At 65.9% G+C, this 22099-nt stretch overlaps 3 protein-coding genes across 3 annotated transcripts; 2 read left to right on the forward strand and 1 right to left on the reverse strand.

Annotated features, from left to right (window-relative positions):
* Nucleotides 1–1139: 1139 nt before the first annotated feature.
* ESPL1 (extra spindle pole bodies like 1, separase) lies at nucleotides 1140–13684 on the forward strand (the record flags this gene model as incomplete). The annotated part of the gene is made up of 30 exons (XM_082501333.1): nucleotides 1140–1220; nucleotides 1331–2434; nucleotides 2647–2751; nucleotides 2951–3080; nucleotides 3317–3453; nucleotides 3678–3871; nucleotides 4024–4266; nucleotides 4424–4568; nucleotides 4778–4922; nucleotides 5024–5163; nucleotides 5284–5418; nucleotides 5513–5632; nucleotides 5829–6000; nucleotides 6209–6337; nucleotides 6456–6612; nucleotides 6944–7053; nucleotides 7362–8491; nucleotides 8569–8929; nucleotides 9058–9198; nucleotides 9941–10154; nucleotides 11216–11400; nucleotides 11510–11637; nucleotides 11717–11839; nucleotides 11928–12083; nucleotides 12186–12356; nucleotides 12434–12538; nucleotides 12845–12957; nucleotides 13030–13113; nucleotides 13218–13382; nucleotides 13477–13684. The coding sequence occupies 30 exons, from the start codon at nucleotides 1140–1142 to the stop codon at nucleotides 13676–13678; spliced, it is 6525 nt and encodes a 2174-aa protein (XP_082357459.1). The 3' UTR covers nucleotides 13679–13684.
* Nucleotides 13685–14490: 806 nt separating this feature from the next.
* On the forward strand, nucleotides 14491–16781 carry PFDN5 (prefoldin subunit 5). Its single transcript, XM_082501335.1, has 6 exons — nucleotides 14491–14581; nucleotides 15710–15812; nucleotides 16072–16103; nucleotides 16275–16349; nucleotides 16451–16556; nucleotides 16650–16781. The coding sequence occupies exons 1-6, from the start codon at nucleotides 14510–14512 to the stop codon at nucleotides 16727–16729; spliced, it is 468 nt and encodes a 155-aa protein (XP_082357461.1). The 5' UTR covers nucleotides 14491–14509; the 3' UTR covers nucleotides 16730–16781.
* Nucleotides 16782–18328: 1547 nt separating this feature from the next.
* Nucleotides 18329–19641, reverse strand: LOC309685591 (uncharacterized protein). Its single transcript, XM_082501334.1, has 2 exons — nucleotides 19545–19641; nucleotides 18329–19159 (listed from the first exon to the last, which is right to left on the reverse strand). The coding sequence occupies exons 1-2, from the start codon at nucleotides 19618–19620 to the stop codon at nucleotides 18330–18332; spliced, it is 906 nt and encodes a 301-aa protein (XP_082357460.1). The 5' UTR covers nucleotides 19621–19641; the 3' UTR covers nucleotide 18329.
* Nucleotides 19642–22099: the final 2458 nt, after the last annotated feature.

Consider the following 22099-nt stretch of genomic DNA (forward strand, 5'->3'; position numbering starts at 1 on the left):
GGCGTGCCCCGCGCGGGAGACCCCGCCCCTCCCGCCGACGCCGCGCGCTGATTGGCCGCGGGGGCTGTTTGAACGCGGCGCGCGGCGCGGCCTGTACTGCAACGGCGGCGGCGGAGCGGGGTGAGGCGGGGGGGCGGCCCGGCCGCGGGCACGGGGGGGGCGGGAGAGGGGCTGGGGGGGGGCTGTGAGCCCGGGGGGGGGCAAGAGAAATGGGGCGGGGGAGGGGGGGACACGCAGGCCCCGGGGAGGAGGACTTGGGGGGGACACAGCAGGCCGCATGGGGGCTGGGGGGGGGGGCTTTGACCTTTGGGGGGGGTGTCTATAAGCTCTAGGAGGGGGTCAAGGAGTGGGGCTGGGGGGCCGAGAACCTGCAGGCCCCGGCGAGGAGAATTTGGGGGGGGGCGGGCGGCACCAGGCCGCAGGGTGGCTGTTGGGGTAGGTGTGAGCCTTAGGGGGGGACAAGGAGTGGGGCTGGGGGGGGGGGGGCGTGGGAGAGGGGCTGGTGGGGCAAGAAGAGGGGCTGGGGCCGGTGAGGACCCACAGGCCCTGGGGAGGAGGAGTTGAGGAAGACGGGAATGGACACCAGGCCACAGCGGGGCTGTGAGGGGCTGGGGAGTGGGGCTGGAGGGGGCTTTTAGCTCTGGGGGGGGACAAGGAGTGGGGCTGGGGGGGTGAGAAGTGGGGCTGGGGCGTGGGCGAACCTGCAGGCCTGGGGGAGGAGAACTTATGGGGGGGAGGGGGTGGCACCAGGCTGCAGGAGGGCTGGGGGGGGCTGTGAGCTCTGGGGAGCCATGAGTGGGGCTGGGGGGGGAGAGCCCTAGAGGGGGGCAAGGAGTGGGACTGGGGGGGGAGGTGAGCCCTAGTGGGGACAAGGAGTGGGGCTGGGAGGCTGTGAGCCCTCGTGGAGCTGGGGAGTGGGGCTGGGGGTCCTAGGGTGCCTGGAGTGTGGGGCTGGGGGCTCCCAGGGGCTGGAGAATGGTGCAGTGAGGGGCTGGGAGCGTTGTGGGGGGCCTGGGGAGTGGGGCTGGGAGCTGCCTGCAAGCTCGGGGGGGATGGGGGGTGGGGCGGCTGGGAGCTGTGGGGGGTCCCACACCTTTCCCTGCCCTCAGCCCGCCCCAGTCACCAGCCTGGTGTCGCGTATGAAGCACCTCCGAGGAGCTGATTTCGCCCCCGAAATGGGCAGCAGGGAGGGCATAACCGAGCTGTTCGCCGAGCTAAGGGTGAGCTGGGGACCGGGGGTGCTCTGCTGCTGCCACCGTGGGGGGGACGACCCTCCCCGGAGGGCCCTGGGCTGTGTGCCGGGGGTCTGACAGCTTCCTCCCCTCCCCAGGAATCCCTCTGCTGCTCCCTGGGAGACGCCTCCAACGCCAGCCAGGCCTCTCGGCTGCAGCAGCGCCGGGTCTGCGACAGGATCCTGCGGGTTTGCGTTGAGCGCATGGCCGAGCCCGGAGGTTGCCCAGCACAAGCCACCAACCTGGTGGCCCTGGCCGAGGAGGCGTGCCAAGGCTACCTGACCGCCGTGCCGCAGCCTGCTCCCCTCTACTTGGAGAAGATCCTCTACCACCTCCTGAGGAACGTGGCTGGCCGGGGGAGCGGTGATGCCTGTTGGAGGGTGGCCGACCTCCTCCGTGCCCGGCTACTGACCTACCGCCCTGGCCAAGCGCCCTCCAAAGACTTTGCAGCCATCGCCTACAGCAGCTTCAGCGTTCTCTGGAAAGGCGCGGATGCCCTGGCCGAGCCCGACCTGCCAAAGGAGGAGGGGAGAGCTGTCCTCTCGGTCCGTCTGCGAGCCCTGCGCTTCCTCCTGCTGCTGGAGGAGGACGGGGCGGCCTTGCTGCCGCTGCAGCCCCCCTTCTTCACCTCCCAGACAGCGCAGCAGGCGGCAAGTGCTGCTGTCTTGTATGAAGCCCAACAGGCGCCGTCCTCAGCTTTCCTCAGCCGACAGCTCGGGGACTGTTTGCTCGCAGCTCTGCGAAAGGAGGCGACAGAGCCGCCCACCCTCCAGCAATCCCTCTGCTTCTTCGAGCTCACCCTGGAGCAGTGCCGGCATCTCTGCAAGAGTGGCCGGTACAGGGAGGCTGAGGAGGCGGTAAAGGACGCGAGGGGCTTTCTAGGGACAACCGACAGCTCTGCAAAATCTTTCGGTGACCCCCTGGCCCTCCTGGAGGCTGGAGTCCGGCTGAGCCAGATGCTAGCCAAGAGCACTGGCCCCATGGGGCCGCCCTTCTCCCAGGCCGCGGCGGCTCTCGATGCGGCAGCAGAGGCCTCGGAGCCGCTCCTCAGGGTGCTGGCTGAGAGCTGCCAGTTCATCATCTACTCCCTCGGCGAGTACGCGAAGAGGAGCAAGGAGTGGCCCTTTGGCCGGGAGGATGTGCTCAGCCTCTGTGATTTCACCGAGGGGCACTGCCGTGTCCTGCACCGGCTGCTGGAGAGGGTAAGACCAGGGCTGGGAGTGGGGTGACTGCGGAGCGTGGTCAATCAGAGCCTCTGTGAGCAGCTGCGGGATTTGTAACCCCCCTCCGGGCTCAATGCTCCCCTTAATCCATCAGCGGAGTGTCCCTCTCCGGTGTCCCCGTCCTGAGCAGCAGTGCCTGGTGCTGCCCAGACCCACAAACACTGCTTTTTCTCCTTCCATCCCCTCTGCAGGTTCCTCCTGACGGTGTCAAACAGAAGTTCATGGTGAAGCAGCTGCTCTACCGCAGCCTCCAGCTCTTTGCCAGCGTGGCCTACGATGCCTTCCAGTGCTCCCAGGTACCGGTGGCAGTGGAGGGGACGGTGCCTGGCACTGTGGGTGGGTGAGACCCTCGTGATTCTGGGCGGCTTCTCCCTCTTCAGAGGCGACGTGTTGGTGGGGTTGGAAGGGGCTGCTCAAGCCACCCCAGGGGGAGTTCTGGGGGTGCTGTGGGTCCCCGGTAGCCTCTTGCCAGCCCCCCTCTCCCTCTGCCCGCAGCCGTTGCAGGCGGTGGGCTGGCCGGGTCTGGAGCGGCTGACGACGGGCTGCGGGAGGAGCGTGGCCTGGATGCTGGCGGCGTTGGAGGGGCTCCCTGAGAGCGAGCGAGCCAAGTACCTCGATGTCACTGGTCAGTGCCGCAGCGGGTGGCACCGAACCCGCCTCCACGGTCCCATCTCGGGTCGAACGCGGTTGCAGAGCTCAGTGTCTGCGTATGGGGGGGAGGGAAGCAACGAGGGGGTTCTCTGCCACGCAAAGTAGGTGGCTGGTGGCGCCAGGACAGAGGGTGACAGTCCTTGGGACAAGGAGAAGGGGGGTCGTTCTCTCTCCATCATGTCTTTAATATTTGGGTTTTGCTTGCGGCAGTGTCTTGTGCGTTCAAGCTGGCCTACATCTTCTACAACCAGAACCTTCACGAGGAGGCCAGCTCCGTCTGCGAGCTCTTCTGCGAGCGGCTGCAGGCAGCAGATGCCTACGCCTGTCCGGAGATCCCCCCGGAGAGGGTAAGCGCTTCTCTGATACTTCTGCCAGAAACGGGGCTGAACCGAATGTTCTGATCCCAGTGCCAGGAGAGCAAAGGAGAAGATGGGACCAGTTATTCCTCCTGGAACAACCCCAATTCCCTGCTCCGAGGTCTTCCCTCTGCTCAATGGAGGGCTGTGGTACGGGACGTGGAAGGTGAGGGGTTTGCTCTGAAGCCGGTTTTCTCTCTGTGCTCTCCCCGCAGCTGCACAAATGCTTCAGGCTGCAGGTGGAGAGCTACCGCAAACTGGGGCGGCTGGAGAGAGCGCTGGAGTGCGTGGTGCAGTGGCTGGCGGCCCTGCGGGGCCGGATCGGGGAGCTGCTGGCAGAACCCGTCTCCCTTTGGGTCAGAGTCAAAACGGATGCTGCGAAACAAGGGGCTGAGGAGTTACGGTTACGGTAAGACCTGGAAGGCTGTGCGGTGTGTGTGGGGTGGATATCTTGAGAGCCGCGGTTCCCAAGCTGGTAAAATGACGATGTTTCTCCCTGGGAGATGTGCCCGGCCCCACTGTGCTCTGCAGAGCCCCCCCTACAGCTCCCGTTTCCCTCAGGACCCTGAAGGAAGGATTGGAGGGGCACAGCCTGGATGCAGACACCTTGGTGACCGTCCTCTTTGCGGAGTTGAAGGCCTATAAGACCGTCCGAGCTGACACGGGGCAGGAACGCTACAATGTCCTCTGTGACCTGCTGGAGATCTGCTCGGAGGAGAGTGGCCGCCTGCACGAGCGAGCCATTGGCTTGACGGAACTGGCCCAGGTTCTGTGCTACCACAGCTACGCCCAGCAGACGGAGTGGTGGGTGGACGCTGGCGCGCCGGCATCGCCTCCCCGTGTCCCTGAAACTCCCTGAGGAGCATTTGAGGGTCTATTTGAGGAGCGTTTGTTCCTCCTCTTAAAATGCTCCAGGGGTTTTGTGGGCAAAAAGGCCGTTTCTAATGCCTCTCTCTGGCAGCTCCTCCCTGGATTCGATCCACGAAGCTTTGCGGCTGCTGGAGTTGGTGCCCAAGAACGCCCAGAACCAGGACCGGCTCCTCGATGACCAGGCGCAGGCTCTGCTCTGGCTCTACATCTGCACCCTGGAGTCCAAGCTGGAGAAGGTGTGTGGGGGTGGCGGAGTGGGGGCCGTGGGATGCCAAAATGGGTCCCGATCTGGAAACGCGGGGGCTCCGTGCACGTGTGTAGCGCCCTCCGCCTTGCTGGCAACGCTCAGTGCTGCACTGGGGCCACCAAAAGCCACTCAGACCCCACTGGGTACCCTGTGGTGTCTCTTAACGTGCGTTGCCGCTGCCTTCACCCCCCACTGCAGAGCATAGAGAGGGAACAGAGAGCCAAAGCTCAGGGGCTGAAGAACCTGGATGACTTTGAGCCCAATGACCTCAACTACGAAAGCAAGCTGCTGGAGGACAGATTCCTGTACGATGGCATCTCCTTCAACCTGGCGACAGAGACTGGTGAGGACCCCCGTGACTTTGGGCCATTTGTGAAGGGGCTCTCTGGGAGCTCCCGGTTTCGGGCCGCCGGGGGTGTCTCAGACCCAGGGTTGTCCCCTCAGCTCTCTCCAAAAGCCTGGATGACGCCTTCGCCTTGTGGAAGCAGCTCCTGGCGACGCCGGGCGTCCCGGCCGTGCGCAGCCCCGAGCAGACCGTGGCCTCCCTGCACCTCCTGGCGGCTCTCTACAAGCTGATGGCCAAGGTACTGCTGCTGGCGGGGGGGCGACCGGTGGGACGGCAGCTCCCCGGGCGCACAGAGTCTCTCTGAGGTGACCTCTGAGTGTAACTTCGGGTTTTTTCTTTTTTTTTTTCCTGCCCCCAGCCCTTACAAGCCATGGAGAGCTACCTGCTGGTCAGAGCCCTGTGCGGTGCGCTCGGGGACAGCCTGGGCACGGCTGGTGCCCTGTGCCAGGTCACCAAGCTGCTCTTCCAGCTGGAGTGTCCCAGCTACGCCCAGGTAAGGCTGGCAGGGAGGGAAGGGACTGCGGGGTGAGCTCGGCCCGTCCCGTCCCCGGGGCCGCAGCCCTCATACCGGAGCGTTGGGTTTCCAGCTTTTCCTGGAGGAGACGGAGTCCTGCCTGCGGGAAGCTGACAGCGGCAACGATTCCTACCTGCTGCTGCAGCAAACCTGCCTCCTGCTCCGCAGCCAGCTGTGCTGCGTCAACCACCGGGTAAGGCTCCTAAAAAAACCCCCTTTTCTGCCTCAGAAACGCGTCGGAGGGCAAGAGGAGACTGCAGCAGCTCTGGTTATCTCAGTACATCTCGCTAGGGACCTCCTTGGGTGTGGAGACATCCTGGACCACAAATGGTGACTCTGTGTTTTGTTTTTTTTTTTTTTTTCTTTTTCCTTTTTTTCTCCTTCTGCAGATTGAAGAGGGCCTCACCCTGTTGCTGGAGGTGCTCCAGAACCCGGCTCTGCAAAAAATCACTAAGGTCTGGTACCTCCTGCGAGCCCACGTCCTTCGGTTGGCAGCCGTCTACCTGAGCCTGCCCCCTGCCCGCCTCTCGCCGGAGCTGCGGCAGCGGATCTTTGGGCACGGTGAGTCGCCGGAGGGGTATTTAAAACCCTCCTGGTGAGCACTGGGCTGAAAGGGGTTGTGGGTGAAGCTCTGTGCAAACGTTTGACCTCTGGGTTTTTCCAAACTGACCCCTTTGGGGGTGAGGAGAGGGAATGTGGGGAAGTTGCTCTGTGCTGGGGCTGGGGAGAGTCTCGGTTGATGCTGATGCTCACGGCCGCCCTCGCACAGGGTGGAAAACGCCTGAGACGGCTCTCGCCGAAGCCCACAAGCTCTTCCGCAGCATCATCCTCCTGCTGATGGGCAGCGATGTGTTCGGCTGTCAGACAACGGCATCCGACGCCCAATTTGTGGATTACGGTGAGTCGGTCGCTCGCCTGGAGCGAAACCCAACCATTCCTCTGGAAAGAGTCGGGCTCCTCGCCTGCCTCTCCGGGAGGAGCAGCTCCGATCACCTTCCTTTGTCCCTCCATGGCAGGGGACAACCTGCTGCTGAAGTGGCAAGTGCTGTCTGACACGCTGGCCTGCTCCGAGCACCTCGTAGCCCTCCTCAGCAGGCTGGAGGTGGTGTGTAAAGCCAAAGCCTTCTGCTTGGAAGCCGTCAAGCTGGCCATGAAACTGCAAGCCATCCGATGGTGAGTTGAGCATGGAGGGGGAAACAGCCCATCCCTGAGCTCGGGGGGGACACACGTGGATAGGGATGAGTAGTCCTGAGGCCACAGGGGACACTGGTGTCTGCCCATTGGTGGGGGATTGGCCCTGGTGGGGGGGTTTGGCCACTTCTTGGCTTAGAGTGGAGCACGCGGCTGCTCTGGGGCGAGTTATCCCATGAATTCAGCTTCTTGGCTCAGACGTGAGCTTGTTCCTCGCTGCCCGCCTGCCTCCCTCCCGCAGGGCCCTGGGGACGGAGTGATGGCTGTTGCAGTGGTGGGGGTCTCTGAGGGCTGGTTTCTCCCCCCGCTCTAGGTGTGTTTCCTTCCTGGTGCTGAAGGCCCAGCTGGAGCTGCAGCAGAGCGAGCTGGAGCTGAGCCACTTCGACCTCCAGCAGGCTCTCTTCCTCCTGGAATCTGACACCAGTGAGTCCCTGCTCCGGGGAGGGGGAATGGGGAGGGCCGAGGTGAGCCCTGAGCCCGGGCCGTGCCAGAGATGACCCCTTTTGCGCCCACTTTTGGGCTGAGGTTGAAAGATCTGTCTTCCTGGTCGTTCCAGGAGGGGGTGGAGGTGAGGGGGTGACTCTGAGCCACTTTTTGGCTCATTGAGCGACTCCTCCAGCCGATAAAGGCACAGCTGGTGAAAGCAGAAGCGTTGGGTTTGACTTCTTGCACCCCTCCTGGGGCTGGCTGTGCAGGGAGAATGCTGAAATAATCCTCCTGTCTGCCTGCAGAGTTTAAAGCCAGCAAGAAGCAGAAAAGCCAGAGAAAGATCCTGCCCAGGAAGGGCAAACTGGAGGGCAAGAAGCCGTGGGACCCCACCCCTGAGCCCCCTGGGGAAGAGGAGGGATTCCTGAAGGGCCCTGCGCTGGAGTTTGTGGCCACGGCGAGCGGTCTGGCGAAGGCAGATGCTCTCACCGCCTCACCCGAGCTGAAGCCGAAGAGGAAGAAGAGACTGGCCTTCCTCACCCACCGGGAGAGCTGCCTGTGCTGCCTCTGCTCCGACCTGGCCCTCTCGGCTCTCTGCCTGCGCTGGCTCCTCTCCTGCGCCCAGAGCGAGCTGGCAGCGGGCAGCGCGGCCGAGGGGCTGGGTCTGATCCACGCCATGCTGCCGCGCTGCGCCGCCGTGGCTGCCCGTTTCGCCGCCGTGCTGCGGGACAAGCTGCGGGGCGGCTCCGTCAGCCGGGACCTGCCTGCGCTGGAGCTCTTAGATGATCTGGTGGCCGCCGGCTACGCCGCGTTGGCCCTTCAGAGCCTGGCCAGCCCTCAGCTGGCGGAGGAGCTCCAGGAGGAGCTGGAGACGGGGTTGACCTTCTTGGCATCCTGCAGACCCCACCTGCCCAGCCTGGAGGTGTCCAGGGCCAGCCTGCTGCTCACCAAAGCCATGGCTACCATTTGCCGCGTGGCCTCCAAGCACGGTGACTCCCTGGATGGTGTCTTTGCCAGCTCTTGGACTTTGCAGCTGCCCGTGCTGACTCCGGCAGAGCCCCAAGCGGTGGCCGTGCCCCAAACCCTCAAGACGGACAAGGCTCAACCCCAAAGGCGCAAGAACAAGGCAGTGTTGGCCCCCGCCGTGCCCAAGCCCCGAATGAAGAAGAACCAGAGAGCGAAGCCCCTGTCTGCGCCAAACACCGACGATGTCTTTGCTCTGGGTGACTCGGACGGCGAGGTGCCCCCCATCGTCATCCGCCCGGCGATGGTGCCCTGCACCCCGCGCCAGAAAGCCTGTCCCCCCACCAAGGCGCGCGCAGGCCCCACTTCCAGGACTCCCTTCACCATCTTCAGCGAATCCTCCCCGCCGGCCAGCAAGTCCCGGCTCCTGCGAGCTCCCAAAGTCTCGGGGAGAATCAAATCTCGCCTAAAAGTGAGTGGGGTGGGAGGTGAGGGGCAGCCCGGCGCGTCCGGCACCAGCCCTGACACCCCCTTGTTCCTCTGCTTTAGGTGACGTTCAGTGATGACAGTGACACGGAGGGTCCCGAAGTGAGGCTGACCCCCGCCGTTACCCGCAAGGCGTCCTGCACCCGGAAGGTTCTGCCTCCCAAATCCGTGGGGTGCCAGGCGAGCTCGTTGGGGTCTGGTGGTCAGCGCAGCGGTGCTCAGCCCCGGAGAGGGCGGCCGAGCGCCCGCCGAGCTGGAGCTGCGGAGGAGAAGAGGGAGCGGACGACCCGCAGCGCTCCCGGCAAGAGAGCGGAGAAGGAGCAGGAGCTTCTGAGAGCTATTGAGGAAGAGGAGAAGGGGGAGGAAGAGCTCGAGATCAGCTTCGAGGTCTTACGGGCCTCCGAGGAAGAGGAGGGAGCCCCAGGTGAGCTGGGCTACCCCAGGGATTGAGGGGGCCTCTTGCCTTCACGCATCCCTAAGCAGTTGTATGGGGCTGTCCCCCCACTGCTGCCACCACATCTGGGGACCCGATGCCTCTGTCCCTCCCTGCAGGTGGGAGACGGCTGCCCCGGCGCGGGCAGGAGGGCGCAGACGTGGAGCAAGAGGCCAGCGAGGACGTCCTGGCAACGCAGTGCCCTGGAAACGGGGACCCCGTGCCCGCGGAGGGGACCCTCACCCTGCCCATGGCTGGCGGTGAGCATCCGGCACAGGGTGGGCGAGCGGCAGAGGGAGGAAGGAATTCTAATTTTTGTCTGCGTTTAATAGAATCATGGGATAGTTTGGGTGGGAAAGGACTCTTACAGGCCATCTAGTCCAACCCCCTACCACGAAAAGGGACATCTTCACCTCCAGCGGGTTCCTCCGACCCCCGTCCAGCCTGGCCCGGAGTGTTCCCTGGGATGGGCCATCTCCCACCTCTCTGGGCAACCCGGGCCAGTGTCTCACCGCCCTCCGCGTGGTTCCACCACCTCTTTCTCACACTCCCTGATGCTCCTCAACCTTTCTGCTTCCTCCAGCTCTGCCACCAGGCGGAGCGGATCGTCCCCCTGCTCACACTGCTTTTCTCAGTGCTGTCATCCGTCACCTCTCCGCAGCCAGAGACCCGGGCGGCTGCATGGCTCTGTGGGAGCTCTGTATCTATTTTAGTTGCCAAAGAGTTAATTTTCACCAAACCGGGTTTGTTCTGGCTGGGCTGGTAACTGGCGAGTGACCTCCCTGCCTTTATCTCGACCCACAGGGGCTTTTTTTTATCCTATTTCCTCCCCCTTTCCTGTGGAGGGGCAGTGGGTGAGCAGCTGGGCGGGTGCGGGGCTGCTGGTCTTGGACTGGGAGCTGGTGGCCATGCTGGGGACGCCACGTCTGTCCCTTTCCGCTCCACTATTCGGAGCGGTGTGGCTGATCCTGCCCCGGGGTTTTGCTGCTTCATCCCTTCCAGGTGTCACCTCGCTGGACGCTGTCCTCGAACTCCTAAAAGATGCTTTCAACTGCATCAGCCACTGCCCTCCCGGTGCGCTCTACAGCCAGCTCTGCCGGCTCCTGGCTCTGGCCGTTGGCAACCAGGACCCTCTCTCCACCGCCTACCTCCTCTCCGAGTCCGTCTCTGTCACCACGCGCCATCAGCTGCTCAGCGTCATCCACAGGAAGATTTAGTGAGTCCCTCACTCTCCCCTCGGGTCGTCCTGTTCGATATATTCCTCGATGACCTGGATGGAGGGTACCACCAGTGAGTTTGCTGGTGACACAGCACTGGGAGGGGTGGCTGACACGCCGGAGGGCTGTGCCGCCATCCAGCGTGACCTGGCCAGGCTGGAGAGTCGGGTGGAGAGGAACCTCATGAAGTTCAACAAAGGCAATGTGGGGTACCACGTCTGGGGAGGAATAACCCCATGGACCGGTACAGGTCAGGGGGTGACCTGCTGGAGAGCAGCTCTGTGGAAAGGGACCTGGGAGTCCTGGGGGCCAACAGGGTGGCCACGAGCCAGCAATGTGCCCTGGTGGCCAAGAAGGCCAATGGCATCCTGGGGGGCATCAAGAAGAGTGTGGCCAGCAGGGCGAGGGAGGTCATCCTCCCCCTCTGCTCTGCCCCAGTGAGGCCACATCTGGAGCGCTGTGTCCAGTTCAGGGCTCCCCAGCTCAAGAAGGAGGGAACTGCTGGAGAGGGTCCAGCAAAGGGCTACAGAGATGATGAGGAGAGTGGAGCATCTCTCTGATGAGGAAAGGCTGAGGGAATTGGGGCTTTTTAGTCTGGAGAAGAGAAGACTGAGGGCAGATCTTATCAATGCTTATAAATACCCAAAGGGCGGGTGGCGGGGGGTGGGAACAGTCTTTTTCCAGTGGTGCCCAGTGGCGGGACAAGAGGGAACGGGCACAAACGTGACCATAGGCAGTTCCATCTCAACCTGAGGAGGGACTTGTCTCCTGTGCGGGCGGCAGAGCACTGGCACAGCTGCCCAGAGAGGGGGGGAGTCTCCCCCTCTGGAGCCATTCCAAACCCGCCTGGAGGTGTCCTGTGCCACTGCTGGAGGTGCCCCTGCTCTGGTGGGGGGTGGGACTGGGGGAGCTCCAGAGGGCCCTTCCCACCCTGACCAGTCTGGGATGCTGTGAGCCCCAGAGCATCACAGAGAAAGGGGCTCATCCACCACCACCAGATCCCTGCCAAAGGTGACTTTTGGGGTGGTTATTTCTCCTTTACCCACTTTTCTCTCCATAGCAAAGAGAAAAAGGCAGCGGGGGACGTGGCCGAGCAGCTCCGTGGGCTCTCCTTGCAGGAGGGGAGAGATGCCCGCCGTGGCCACCACCTTGCCGAGCTGGAGAGACTCTTCGTCTTCAGCTCCACGGGGCTGGGGACTGGGGAGCGGGACGCCTTCCGCACGCAGCTGCAGCAGATCCCCACCGGTAAGGGCTGACGTGAGCACAGGGACCGGGCACCTCGTGGCCCCGAAGGGGCCCAAGTGACACACGGTGTCCTCAGGACTGTCACTTAAGGTCTGGGTGTGACTTCCAGGGGTGACCGTGTGCGTGTTGACCCTCGCCAGCATCCAGCCCGGCTCCATAGGGGACACGCTGCTGCTGACGCGGCTGGAGAAGGGCAGCGCTCCCGTTAACATCCGTATCCCCACCGCGCTGGGCAAGGTGAGGGGCAGGGGAGGGCGAGGGGCAGCACGGCCACGTTTGGGGCTGGGCTCATGGCTCGTGTCTCCCCCTCCTCCAGGTCCTGCTGCGCTCCGTGCTCAGCGACTTTGACGCCATCCTGAAGGAGCAGAAAGAAGCCAACGGTTGCACGGACAAGCACGACTGGTGGCTGCGCCGCTCCGAGCTGGACCGCAGGATGAAGGTGGGGGAACACCACCCCGATGTGGGGCACGTTTCGGAGAAGGTTGAGGGGTTCCGACCTCCCCCAGTGACTCTCTCACCTCTTGCAGAGCCTCATCGACACCCTGGAAACGCAGGTGCTGGGCTGCTGGAGGGGGGCCCTTCTCCCCACCGCCCCCCAGTCCGCTCTGGCAGAAGAAGCCGCCCAGTTGCACCCACAGCTCCGCCGGTGCGGCTGGAGGGACCCGGATCCCGCCCTGCTCAAGGTTTGCCTGGGTTCGGAGGGGGCCAGGATTTTCGGGGATGCCCCAAGCCCTCGCTTTGCCACCGCTCACCCCTTTTCTTCCCCCCACCCTCCTTTCCCGCAGGTGGTGCTGAACGCCGCTCCCCTCCTCGCCCCCCACGACGTGCAAACCCTTTCCTTCGGCCTCTGCCCGGCGCAGCCTCGCCAGGCTCAGCTCCTCTTGCAAGAGGCGGTGGAGAAGCGGAGAGCCTGTGCCGAGTGTGCCGGCGGCTCCCTCGTCCTGGTTTTGGATAAGGTGAGACCCCCATATCCCCTCCTGCTCCTCCTTCACCCCCTCCTGCCCTTCCTCTCACACCTTCCTCTTCCTCCCAGCACCTGCAGAAGCTGCCCTGGGAGAGCATGGCGTGCCTGAAGGCTGTGCCCGTAACTCGCCTCCCTTCCCTGCGCTTCCTCCTCGGCTACTCCCTGGCACAGGAGGTGAGAGGACTCGGGGGGGACGACCCCATAGTACCCCAACCTCAGCGTTTGGGGGACTCCCCCAAACCTCACACTGGGCTGGCACCCACTCCTCTCTCTCTCTCTCTCTCTCTCTCTCTCTCTCTCTCTCTCTCTTTTTCCTCCCCTCTCTCTCTCTCTCTTTTTCCTCCCCTCTCTCTCTCTCTTTTTCCTCCCCTCTCTCTCTCTCTCTTTCCTCCCCTCTCTCTCTCTCTCTTTCCTCCCCTCTCTCTCTCTCTCTTTCCTCCCCCCTCTCTCTCTCTCTTTCCTCCCCCCTCTCTCCCACAGCGGGCAGGGTCAGTGCTGAGCCGCGGCGTCAACCCCAGCAGCACCTTCTACGTCCTCAACCCCCACAGCAACCTCCTGGGCACGGAGGAGCGCTTCCGGGGCTGGTTTGAGAGGTGGGTGCAGGATTTTGGAGGGGGGGGGTGGTCTGTACTCCCCATACCCCCTTCTCACCCTCTGTCCCGCAGCGAGCCCGGCTGGAGGGGGGTGACCGGCGCCGTCCCCAGCCCCACGCAGATGCAGGCGGCCCTCCTGGAGCACGACCTCTACATGTGAGTGTCACCGCTGTTCCTTGGGGACACCCTGGGGTGGGTTTTTGGGGGGCATAGCTGGTTCTCACCTTGGCGGGGGGGGGCTGGTGGATTTCTCTTCGCAGCTATGCGGGACACGGCGCGGGCGCCCGTTTTCTGGACGGTCAGACCATCGCCCGGTTGGATTGCCGCGCCGTCGCCTTGCTCTTCGGCTGCAGCAGCGCTGCGCTCGCCGTCCGCGGCAGCCTGGAGGGCTCCGGCATCGTCCTCAAGTACATCATGGCCGGCTGGTGAGTTTTGGGGTTTTTTTTGGGGGGGTGTCTGCATGTATGGCACTGGAGGTTTTTTTGGGGGGGTGTAATGCCCTCTTTCGCCCCCCTCCAGCCCCTTGGTCCTGGGGAACCTGTGGGACGTGACGGACCGGGACATCGACCGTTACGCCCAGGCGCTGCTGCAGGGTTGGCTGCGGGGGGGGCCGGGCGCCCCCCTCCTCTCCTACGTCGCTCAGGCCCGCCAAGCCCCCAGACTCAAATACCTCATCGGGGCGGCCCCCGTCGCCTACGGGCTGCCCGTCTGCCTGCAGTGAGGGCTGGGGGGGGGGGGCGCAGTGGGGACTTGGGGGGGGTCACAGGGGAGAATTGGGGGGGGGGTCTGTGTTTGCAACTGCTTTTAGTTTATTTTATTTTAATGAAAATGGGGTTTATTTGTGTGTTCTGTGTTAATAAAGCTGCTGACTTTTGACTGTCCCCCACTATAGCTCTTCTGTGCCCCCCCCCTCCCCCCCGTGTCTCTCCAGTGTGTCCCCCTGTGTCTCTCCTGTCCCCCCCCCTTATAGCTCTCCTGTGTCCCCCTCTGTCCCCACTCCTCTGTCCCCCCAGTTCCATCCCCCCCTTCCTGTGTCCTGTTCCCCCCCCAGTGTCCCTCCTGGTCCCATCCCTGTCGTCGCCCCCCCCCCCCTTCCCTGCTCCCCACTTGTCCCCTGTCCCCACGGCTGGACCCCCCCCTCGGGGAAGGTCCCCGAGGCTCCTTCCCCCTCCTCTCCTGCAGGAGGTGCCTCAGAGCCCCCAAACTTTGCTGTTGCCCCCCCCTCCATCCCTGGGTTGTTTTTTTTTGTTGTTTTTTTTTTTTTTTGGGGGGGGGGGGGGGGGCGGAATTCCAGGAACAGGGTTGGGGGTGTCCTTGCTGAGGGCTGTGTCCCCACGGCAGTGCTGAGCTTCAGCCTCCCCGGGGGGGGGGGGGGTGTCACCTCGGCTGCCCCTTCCCGTGGGGGGACACCCCCTTTTCCGGGGGGGGGGTGTGCGTTACCGGGGGCTCCCGGGGCGGAGCGCTCCGCCGGCCGCCGGGGGGCGCTGTGTGCGGAGGGGGGGGCGGAGCAGCGAGAGGCGCGGGCGGGGCCGGAGCGTCGCGGCCCCTCAAGATGGCGCAGACGGTGAACGTCGGGGAACTGACGCTGCCGCAGCTGGAGCTGCTCAAGGGACAGCTCGACCAGGTCGGGGGGGGCCGGGGGGGCCCGGCGGGGGGCTGGGGGGGCTGGGGGAGGGTGGACTGGGCCAGACTGGGCTGGGGGGGGGTGTACTGGGCCACACTGTGGAGGCCGGAGGGGATGTGTGGGGCCAGACTGGGCTGGGGGAGACGAACTGGGCCGGACTGGGTCGGGGGGGGACTGGGAGAGATGGACTGGGCCGGGGGGGACCAGACTGGACTGGGGAAGATGGACCGGGCCAGACTGGGCTGGGGGGGGGGGGTGGACTGGGCCAGACTGTGGAGGCCGGAGGGGATGTGTGGGGCCAGACTGGGCTGGAGGGGACTGGGGGAGATGGACTGGGCCGGACTGGGCTGGAGGGGACTGGGGGAGATGGACTGGGCCGGACTGGGCTGGAGGGGACTGGGGGAGATGGACTGGGCCGGACTGGGCTGGAGGGGACTGGGGGAGATGGACTGGGCCAGACTGGGCTGGAGGGGACTGGGGGAGATGGACTGGGCCAGACTGGGCTGGAGGGGACTGGGGGAGATGGACTGGGCCGGACTGGGCTGGAGGGGACTGGGGGAGATGGACTGGGCCGGACTGGGCTGGAGGGGACTGGGGGAGATGGACTGGGCCGGACTGGGCTGGAGGGGACTGGGGAGATGGACTGGGCCGGACTGGGCTGGAGGGGACTGGGGGAGATGGACTGGGCCAGACTGGGCTGGAGGGGACTGGGGGAGATGGACTGGGCCGGACTGGGCTGGAGAGGGTATGTGTGGAGGGGATGTACTGGGCCAGGACTGGGCTGGGGGGGAACGTGTGGGGCCAGACTGGGCTAAGGGTGGTGATGGTGAACTGGGCCAGACTGGGGTGTGTGGGGGGTGAACTGGGCCAGACTGGGTTGGGGTGTGGGGGTGTACTGGGCCAGGACTGGGCAGGGAGTGTGTGTGGGGGATGGACTGGGCCAGGACTGGGCTGGGGAGGGGGTGTACTGGGCCAGACTGGGTTGAGGATGACAGGACGTGGCTGGAGCTGCTCAGGCGAGCTGCCCCGTGTCAGCGTGTCGCCCTGTGTGACGCTGGTCTGGGACCCCCCTCCCCACTGATGGGGGGCCCCCCCCCCTCCCCACTGACACCCCCCCGTCCCCACCAGGAGGTGGAGTTCCTCTCGTCCTCCATCGCCCAACTCAAGGTGGTGCAGACCAAGTACGTGGAGGCCAAGGACTGCCTCAACGTGCTCAACAAGAGCAACGAAGGTGAGTGGGGGCCCCCCCCGACCCAGTGTGTCCCCCCCCCGATGGCTCCGTGCCCACCCCAGGGCTGAGACATACCAATCCCCACTCTGAGCGCACCACCCCCAACCCCCGCGTCGGCTCTCTGGCACCTCGCGCCTGGGCGGGGGGGGGCACAGGGAGCTGCAGGAGGGCCCCAGATGTTACAACCCCCCCCGCCCAGATGTTGAGGTGCCCCCCCTTCCCCCCCCCTCACCCCCCTTCTGCTTGTTTTTTCTCACAGGGAAGGACCTGCTGGTGCCACTCACCAGCTCCGTATCCTTTGTTTTGCCCCCCACCCCGGGGGCCGCGGGTGCCAAACCAGTGCCCCCACCATCACGCGGTGCTGCCGGTAGCCGCCACGCCCGGGCTGTGTCCCCGTAACACCCCCCGGTTCCCCCTAACACCCCCCCGGGGTTCCCCGTTTTCCCTGACGCCCCCTCCCAGATGTACGTCCCCGGGAAGCTCTCGGACATCGAGCGTGTCCTGGTCGACGTCGGAACCGGCTACTACGTGGAGAAGGTGAGTGATGCCCATGTCGGGTTCGGGGGGGCGCCCCCCCCTCCCGTGTTTGTGCTGCGGAGAGCCCCCCCTAACCCCCCCCCCCCCTTGCCCCCCCTCAGACAGCAGACGATGCCCGAGACTTTTTCAAGCGCAAAATCGACTTCTTGACCAAACAGATGGAGAAGATCCAACCGGCGCTGCAGGAGAAACACGGCATGAAGCAGGGTAAGCGCCCACCCCGCTGGTTTTGGGGGGGCCCCCCCATCCCCAGCAGCCCCCCCACCCCTTGATTCCCCCGGCCCCCTTCTCTCCCCGCAGCCGTGGTGGAAATGATGAGCCAGAAGATCCAGCAGCTCACGGCGCTGGGAGCTGCGCAGGGTGCGACCACCAAGGCGTAGCCTTCGGCCTCGGGGCGGGGGGGGGCCCTCCTCGCCATCGCCGCGGAGGCGAGAGGGAGCCCCCCCCCCCCTCCCAGTTCTCCCCCATCCCCTCCCGTCCCGGTTTCCCCGCTGCGGTGCTTGCCCCCCCATTTTTGTAGGCAGCCCCTCGCTGCCGCAGCGTGGAATAAACCGGAACCTTCTGGAAGTGGGGTGCGCTTCGGGGATTGGGGGAGGGGGGCACAATTTGGGGCTGCCTTATCCCGGGAATCCCACTGCTCCCTCTGTCTCCGGCCTGGTGAGGACTCGCCGTGACCCCTCCCCCCCACCCCCCCAAGACGGAATAATCCACGTTCCCCCAAAGAGCAGCTTTATTCCCCGGCCGAGGGCCCCTCCAGACGCGCTTTATCCCCCCCTCCCTGGGGGCTGCCCCTGTCCCCATCCTGTGTCCCCCCCCCCCCTCCCCCCCCGTGGCTTCTACCCTACACATGTTGTGTCGTCCCCGTCCCCGTTCCCCCCCCCCCCCCGGGGCTATATACATCTATAGGGCCCCACCCCTGTGGGGGTCACCGAGGTCCTGTCACTGTCCGTTGGGGGCCATGTGAAGCGCAGTGGTGTCCGGCGTGGCTTAGTGTCCCTTCGTCCCCCTGCCCATGGCACAGTCCGTGTCCCCTGGCTCAGTGTCACCTTGTCCCTCTCCCTGTGGCACAGTCCGTGTGTCTCCTGGGGCGGTGTCACCTCGGCCCCCTGCCTGCAGCGTAGTCCCTATGTCCCCTGGTGTAGTGTCACTGTGTCCACCTGCCTGTGGCACAGTCCGTGTGTCCCCTAGTGTAGTGTCACCTTGTCCCCCTGCCTACAGCGCAGTCTGTGTCCCCGGTGTTGGTGTCACCTCGTCCACCCACCTGCCTGTGGCACAGTCCGTGTGTCCCCCAGCTTGGTGTCACCACATCCCCCTGCCCGCAGTGCAGTCTGTGTGTCCCCTGGGGTGGTGTCATGTTGTCCCCCTGCCCACTGCACAGTCTCGGAGTCCCCTGGCTCAGTGTCACCGTGTCCCCCTGCCTGTGGCACAGTCTGTGTGTGCCTGGTGTGGTGTCACCTCGTCCCCCTGCCTGTGGCACAGTCTGTATGGCCCCTGGGGTGGCATCACTGCCTCCCCCTGCCCACAGTGCAGCCGTGTGGCCCCTGGGGGGTTGTCACCTTGTCCCCTTGCCCACTGCACAGTCTCCAAGTCCCCTGGCTTAGTGTCACCGTCTGTTCCTGCCCACGGTGCGGTCCGTACGTCCCCTGGGGTGGTGTCACCGTGTCCTCCTGCCCACGGTGCGGTCCATACATCCCCTGGGGTGGTGTCACTGTGTCCTCCTGCCCACGGCGCGCTCCATACGTCCCCTGGGGTGGTGTCACCTTGTCCTCCTGCCCACGGTGCAGTCTATATGTCCCCTGGGGTGGTGTCACCGTGTCCTCCTGCCCACGGCGCGGTCCGTACGTCCCCCGGGGTGGTGTCACCGTGTCCTCCTGCCCACGGCGCGGTCTGTACGTCCCCTGACTTGCCGTCACCTCACCTGCAGCGCAGTCCCTGCGTCCCCCCTCCCCCCTCGCGTCCCCCTCCTCCCCGGCCCCGCTCTCAGCGCACGAAGAGGGGTTTGTGGACGCGCTTGTGGCGGTTGAGCGTGGCGCTCCTGGCGAAGCTCTCCCCGCACTCCACGCAGATGTAGGGCTCGTGGCCGTGAGCCTGCGCCCGGTGCCGCTCCAGCTCGGCCCCGTCGCGACAGCTCTGCCCGCACTCGGGGCACGCCGGGGCTTGGCCGCGGGCGGCGTGCACCCGCTGGTGCTTCAGCAGGTTGGTGCTCTGGGCGAAACCCCGACCGCACTGCCCGCAGCGGTGGGGCCGTGCCCCCGAGTGGGTGCGTTGGTGTTTGATGAGGTTTTTGCTCTGGGTGAAGCTCTTCCCGCACTGCCCGCAGGTGTAGGGCTTCTCCCCGGTGTGGATGCGTTGGTGTTGGATGAGGTTGGAGCTCCAGCTGAAGCTTTTGCCGCAGTCCCCGCAGCGGTACGGCTTCTCCCCGGTGTGCGTCCGCCGGTGTTGCACCAGGTGGGAGTTTTGGCTGAAGCTTTTCCCGCACTCCCGCAGGTGCTGGGCCGTTCCCCGGTGTGAGTCCGCTGATGCCGCAGCAGCTTCGACCAGTGGCTGAAGCTCTTCCCGCACTCGTTGCAGATAAAGGGGCGCTGGCGGCCCCCCCGGTGCCGTCCCCCCACGCTTTCCCCCACTTCTTCCTCCTCCTCCTCCTCCTCGCCGTAACCCCCCGTCGACGTGGCGGGCGGCCCCCCCGCCGGAGCTGGGCTGCCCCCCTCTTTTTTTGCTTTTGGGGGGCAGGGGGCTGTGGGGGATGACGGTCTGGATGATCTCGTGGGGCAGCACCTCGTCCTCGCAGTCACTCACGATGCCGTCGTCGGCTGCGGGGGGGGGGGGGGGTACAAAGAGGCTGGGGAGGGGGCTGGAACCCCCCCCTTGGGCGCATTTCCCCCCCTTGGGCGCATTTCCCCCCCCCTTCTTTTGCCACCTTTTCCCCCCCCTTCTTTTGCCACCTTTTCCCCCCCCCTTCTTTGCCACCTTTTCCCCCCCCCTTCTTTTGCCACCTTTTCCCCCCCCTTCTTTTGCCACCTTTTCCCCCCCTCCTTGGGCACCTTTCCCCCCCCATTGGGACATTCCCCCCCCATTGGGACATTTCCCCCCCCCATTGGGACATTTCCCCCCCCATTGGGACATATCCCCCCCCCTTGGCGACCTTCCTTGGGGCCATTCTGCCCCCCCCCCCCCCGGGATTCGCCCCCTCCTCACCGATGTAGACCCTCCGCACCATGTCCCCCTCGTCCGAGTCGTGCAGCTCCACCACACAGGGCTCCTCCTGCTCCATGGGGGCGGTCGCCCGAGACCCCTGTCCTGCGGGGGGGGGGGGGGGGGGGGGGGGCACACACACAACAGCGACCCCTGAGCCCCCCCCTCCCCCCCCCAGCCCAACATTCCCCCCCTCACGTTCCCCAAACACCCCCAAGTTCCTCTTGACTCTCATCTCCTTTCCTGTTGCGCCACGGCCGGTTCCTGCGGCCACGCTGGGGGGGGGGGGGGGGGGGGGGGTACGTCCCTTTGTGCCCCCCCCCCCCAGGTCCCTTCGTCACCCCCAGGTCCCTTTGTGCCCCCCCAGGTCCCTTAGTCACCCCCAGATCCTTTCACCCCACCCCAAAACCCTTCTGTGCCCCCCCAAATCCCTTTGTAACACCCCCAAATCCCGCTGTGTGACCCCCCCACTCTGTGCCCCCCCCCCCCCCCGCATATTCCCCCTCCGTGTTACCGGGGTGGGGTGGGGGGGGTCGGGGGGTCCCACTGCTGCTCCAGACTCAGCCCCACACTTCTGCCCTGGTGTCACCCCCCGAGATCCGGGGGGGGGGGGACGGGGGGACGGCACACGGACACGGGCGGTTATAGCCCTATAGCCGAGGGGGGGGTAGATCCCCCCTCCCCCGGATCTATCCCCCCCCCCCCCTCCCCCGAGGACTGGGGGGGCTGCAGCACCCCCCGCGCATCCCCCCCCCCCCCCATCCCGGTGTTCCCCACCCCCCCCCCTTCGCTCCCGGCCGAGACCCCCTTCTCCCCCCCCCCCCCTCCCCAATCCGGGGGGGTCCTACAGCACCGGGGGGGGGGGGGGGATAGATCCGCCCCGGGGGGGGGGGGTCCGGGCGGTGGCCGGGGCCATCTTGGCTGGAAGGAGGGGGGGGGGGCGGCGGGACTCCCCCCCCCGAGCATCCCCGGGAGGGGGAGGTGCCCCCCCCCCGTCTAACACCCCCCCCACCCCCCCCCTTCCCCCATCCCGGAGCTCACCGGTCCCGGCGGCGCCTCCGCCGCTTCCGCCGCCCGTTCGGCCCGAGGGGGCGGCGGCTCCGCCCGGGCCCGGCCCCCGCGGGGGGGGGGGGAAAGGGGGATGGAGGGGATCGGGGGGGGCCGGCGGCGGGGAGGAGCGGGGGGGGGGGGGTCGCCACGGTGCCCGGAGCCCCCCCAAAGTGCCCGCGCCCCCCTCCCGCCATGCCCCGGCGGTGCCTGTACCCCCCCGCCCCCCGCCCGGGGGGCCATGTGCACCCCAAAAGTGCCGCTATCCCCCCCCCCCCCCCCGGGATGCCCACTGCACCCCAAAAGTGCCGCTATTCCCCCTCCTGAGGGGCTTATGCACCTCAAAAATACCTCTATCCCCCCCCCCGGGTACCGACTGCACCCCAAAAGTGCCTGTACCCCCCCCAGGATGCCCACTGCACCCCCAAATTGCCTTCATCCCCCCCCCTGTATGCCCACTGCACCCCAAAAATGCCTCTATCCCCCCCGGGTACCGACTGCACCCCCAAATTGCCTGTATCCCCCCCCCAGGGTACCCACTGCACCCCAAAAGTGCCTCTATCCCCCCGGGTACCCACTGCACCCCCAAATTGCCTGTAGCCCCCCCCAGATGCCCACTGAACCCCCCAAATTGCCTGTAGCCCCCCCCGGGTGCCCACTGCACCCCAAAAGTACCCGTACCCCCCTCCCGCCATGCCCCGGCGGTGCCTGTACCCCCCTCTCCCGGGGGGCCATGTGCACCCCAAAAGTGCCTCTTTCCCCCCCCCCGGATACCCACTGAACCCCCAAATTGCCTGTACCCCCTCCAGGGTACCCACTGCACCCCAAAAGTGCCCCCTCCCCTCCCCCCCGCTGCCTGGTGCACCCCAAAATTGCCTTCATCCCCCCCGGATGCCCACTCACCCCAAAAGTGCCCCTATCCCCCTTCCTGGGGTGCCCAGTGCCCCCCCCAAATTGCCCAGTGCCCCCCAAAGCTGCCCAGTGCCCCCCCAAATTACCCAGTGCCCCCCCCCGCCGGTTACCCAGTGCCCCCCCAAAGCTGCCCAGCGCCCCCCAAAGAACTGACCAGTACCCCCCTAGAACTGACCAGTACCCCCCCAAATTACCCATTGCCCCCCCCCCGGCTGCCCAGCGCACCCCCAAATTGCCCGGTGTCCCCCCCCCGAGCTGACCAGTGCCCCCCCCCCCCCAATTGCCCAGTGCCCCCCAAAGCTGCCGAATGCCCCCCCCCGGGTGTCGGGGGTGGGGGTCCTCTCCCAGGGACCCCCCGCGCACTCCAGACCCCCTCTCTGCCCCCCCCGCCCCCACCGCCTGTCCTTTCACCCTAAATTGCCCCCCCCCAAAATTGGGGGGAAGGGGGGCGAGAAGGGGGAGGGGGGGCCGCAGCCGCTTCCCACCCCAACCGCTCGGTGCCGGGGGGGGCAAAAAGGGGGGGGGGGGGCGAGGTGACCCCCCACACACACACACATCTGGGGGGGGGGGGGCGAGGCGACCCCTCCCCCCCACACACA

Source organism: Vanellus vanellus, assembly GCF_965231255.1.
Source record: "Vanellus vanellus genome assembly, contig: HAP1_SCAFFOLD_1930, whole genome shotgun sequence".
Lineage (NCBI taxonomy): Eukaryota > Metazoa > Chordata > Aves > Charadriiformes > Charadriidae > Vanellus > Vanellus vanellus.

Bases quoted from the DNA above. Each gene is read 5' to 3' on its own strand.
- PFDN5 (XM_082501335.1), top strand. From the start codon at position 14,510: ATGGCGCAGACGGTGAACGTCGGGGAACTGACGCTGCCGCAGCTGGAG. The intron at 15,813-16,071 runs GTGAGTGGGGGC...TTTTTCTCACAG, and splicing joins GCTCAACAAGAGCAACGAAG to GGAAGGACCTGCTGGTGCCA. The intron at 16,350-16,450 runs GTGAGTGATGCC...GCCCCCCCTCAG, and splicing joins CCGGCTACTACGTGGAGAAG to ACAGCAGACGATGCCCGAGA.
- LOC309685591 (XM_082501334.1), bottom strand. From the start codon at position 19,620: ATGGAGCAGGAGGAGCCCTGTGTGGTGGAGCTGCACGACTCGGACGAG. The intron at 19,160-19,544 runs GTGAGGAGGGGG...CCCCCCCCGCAG, and splicing joins GGTGCGGAGGGTCTACATCG to CCGACGACGGCATCGTGAGT.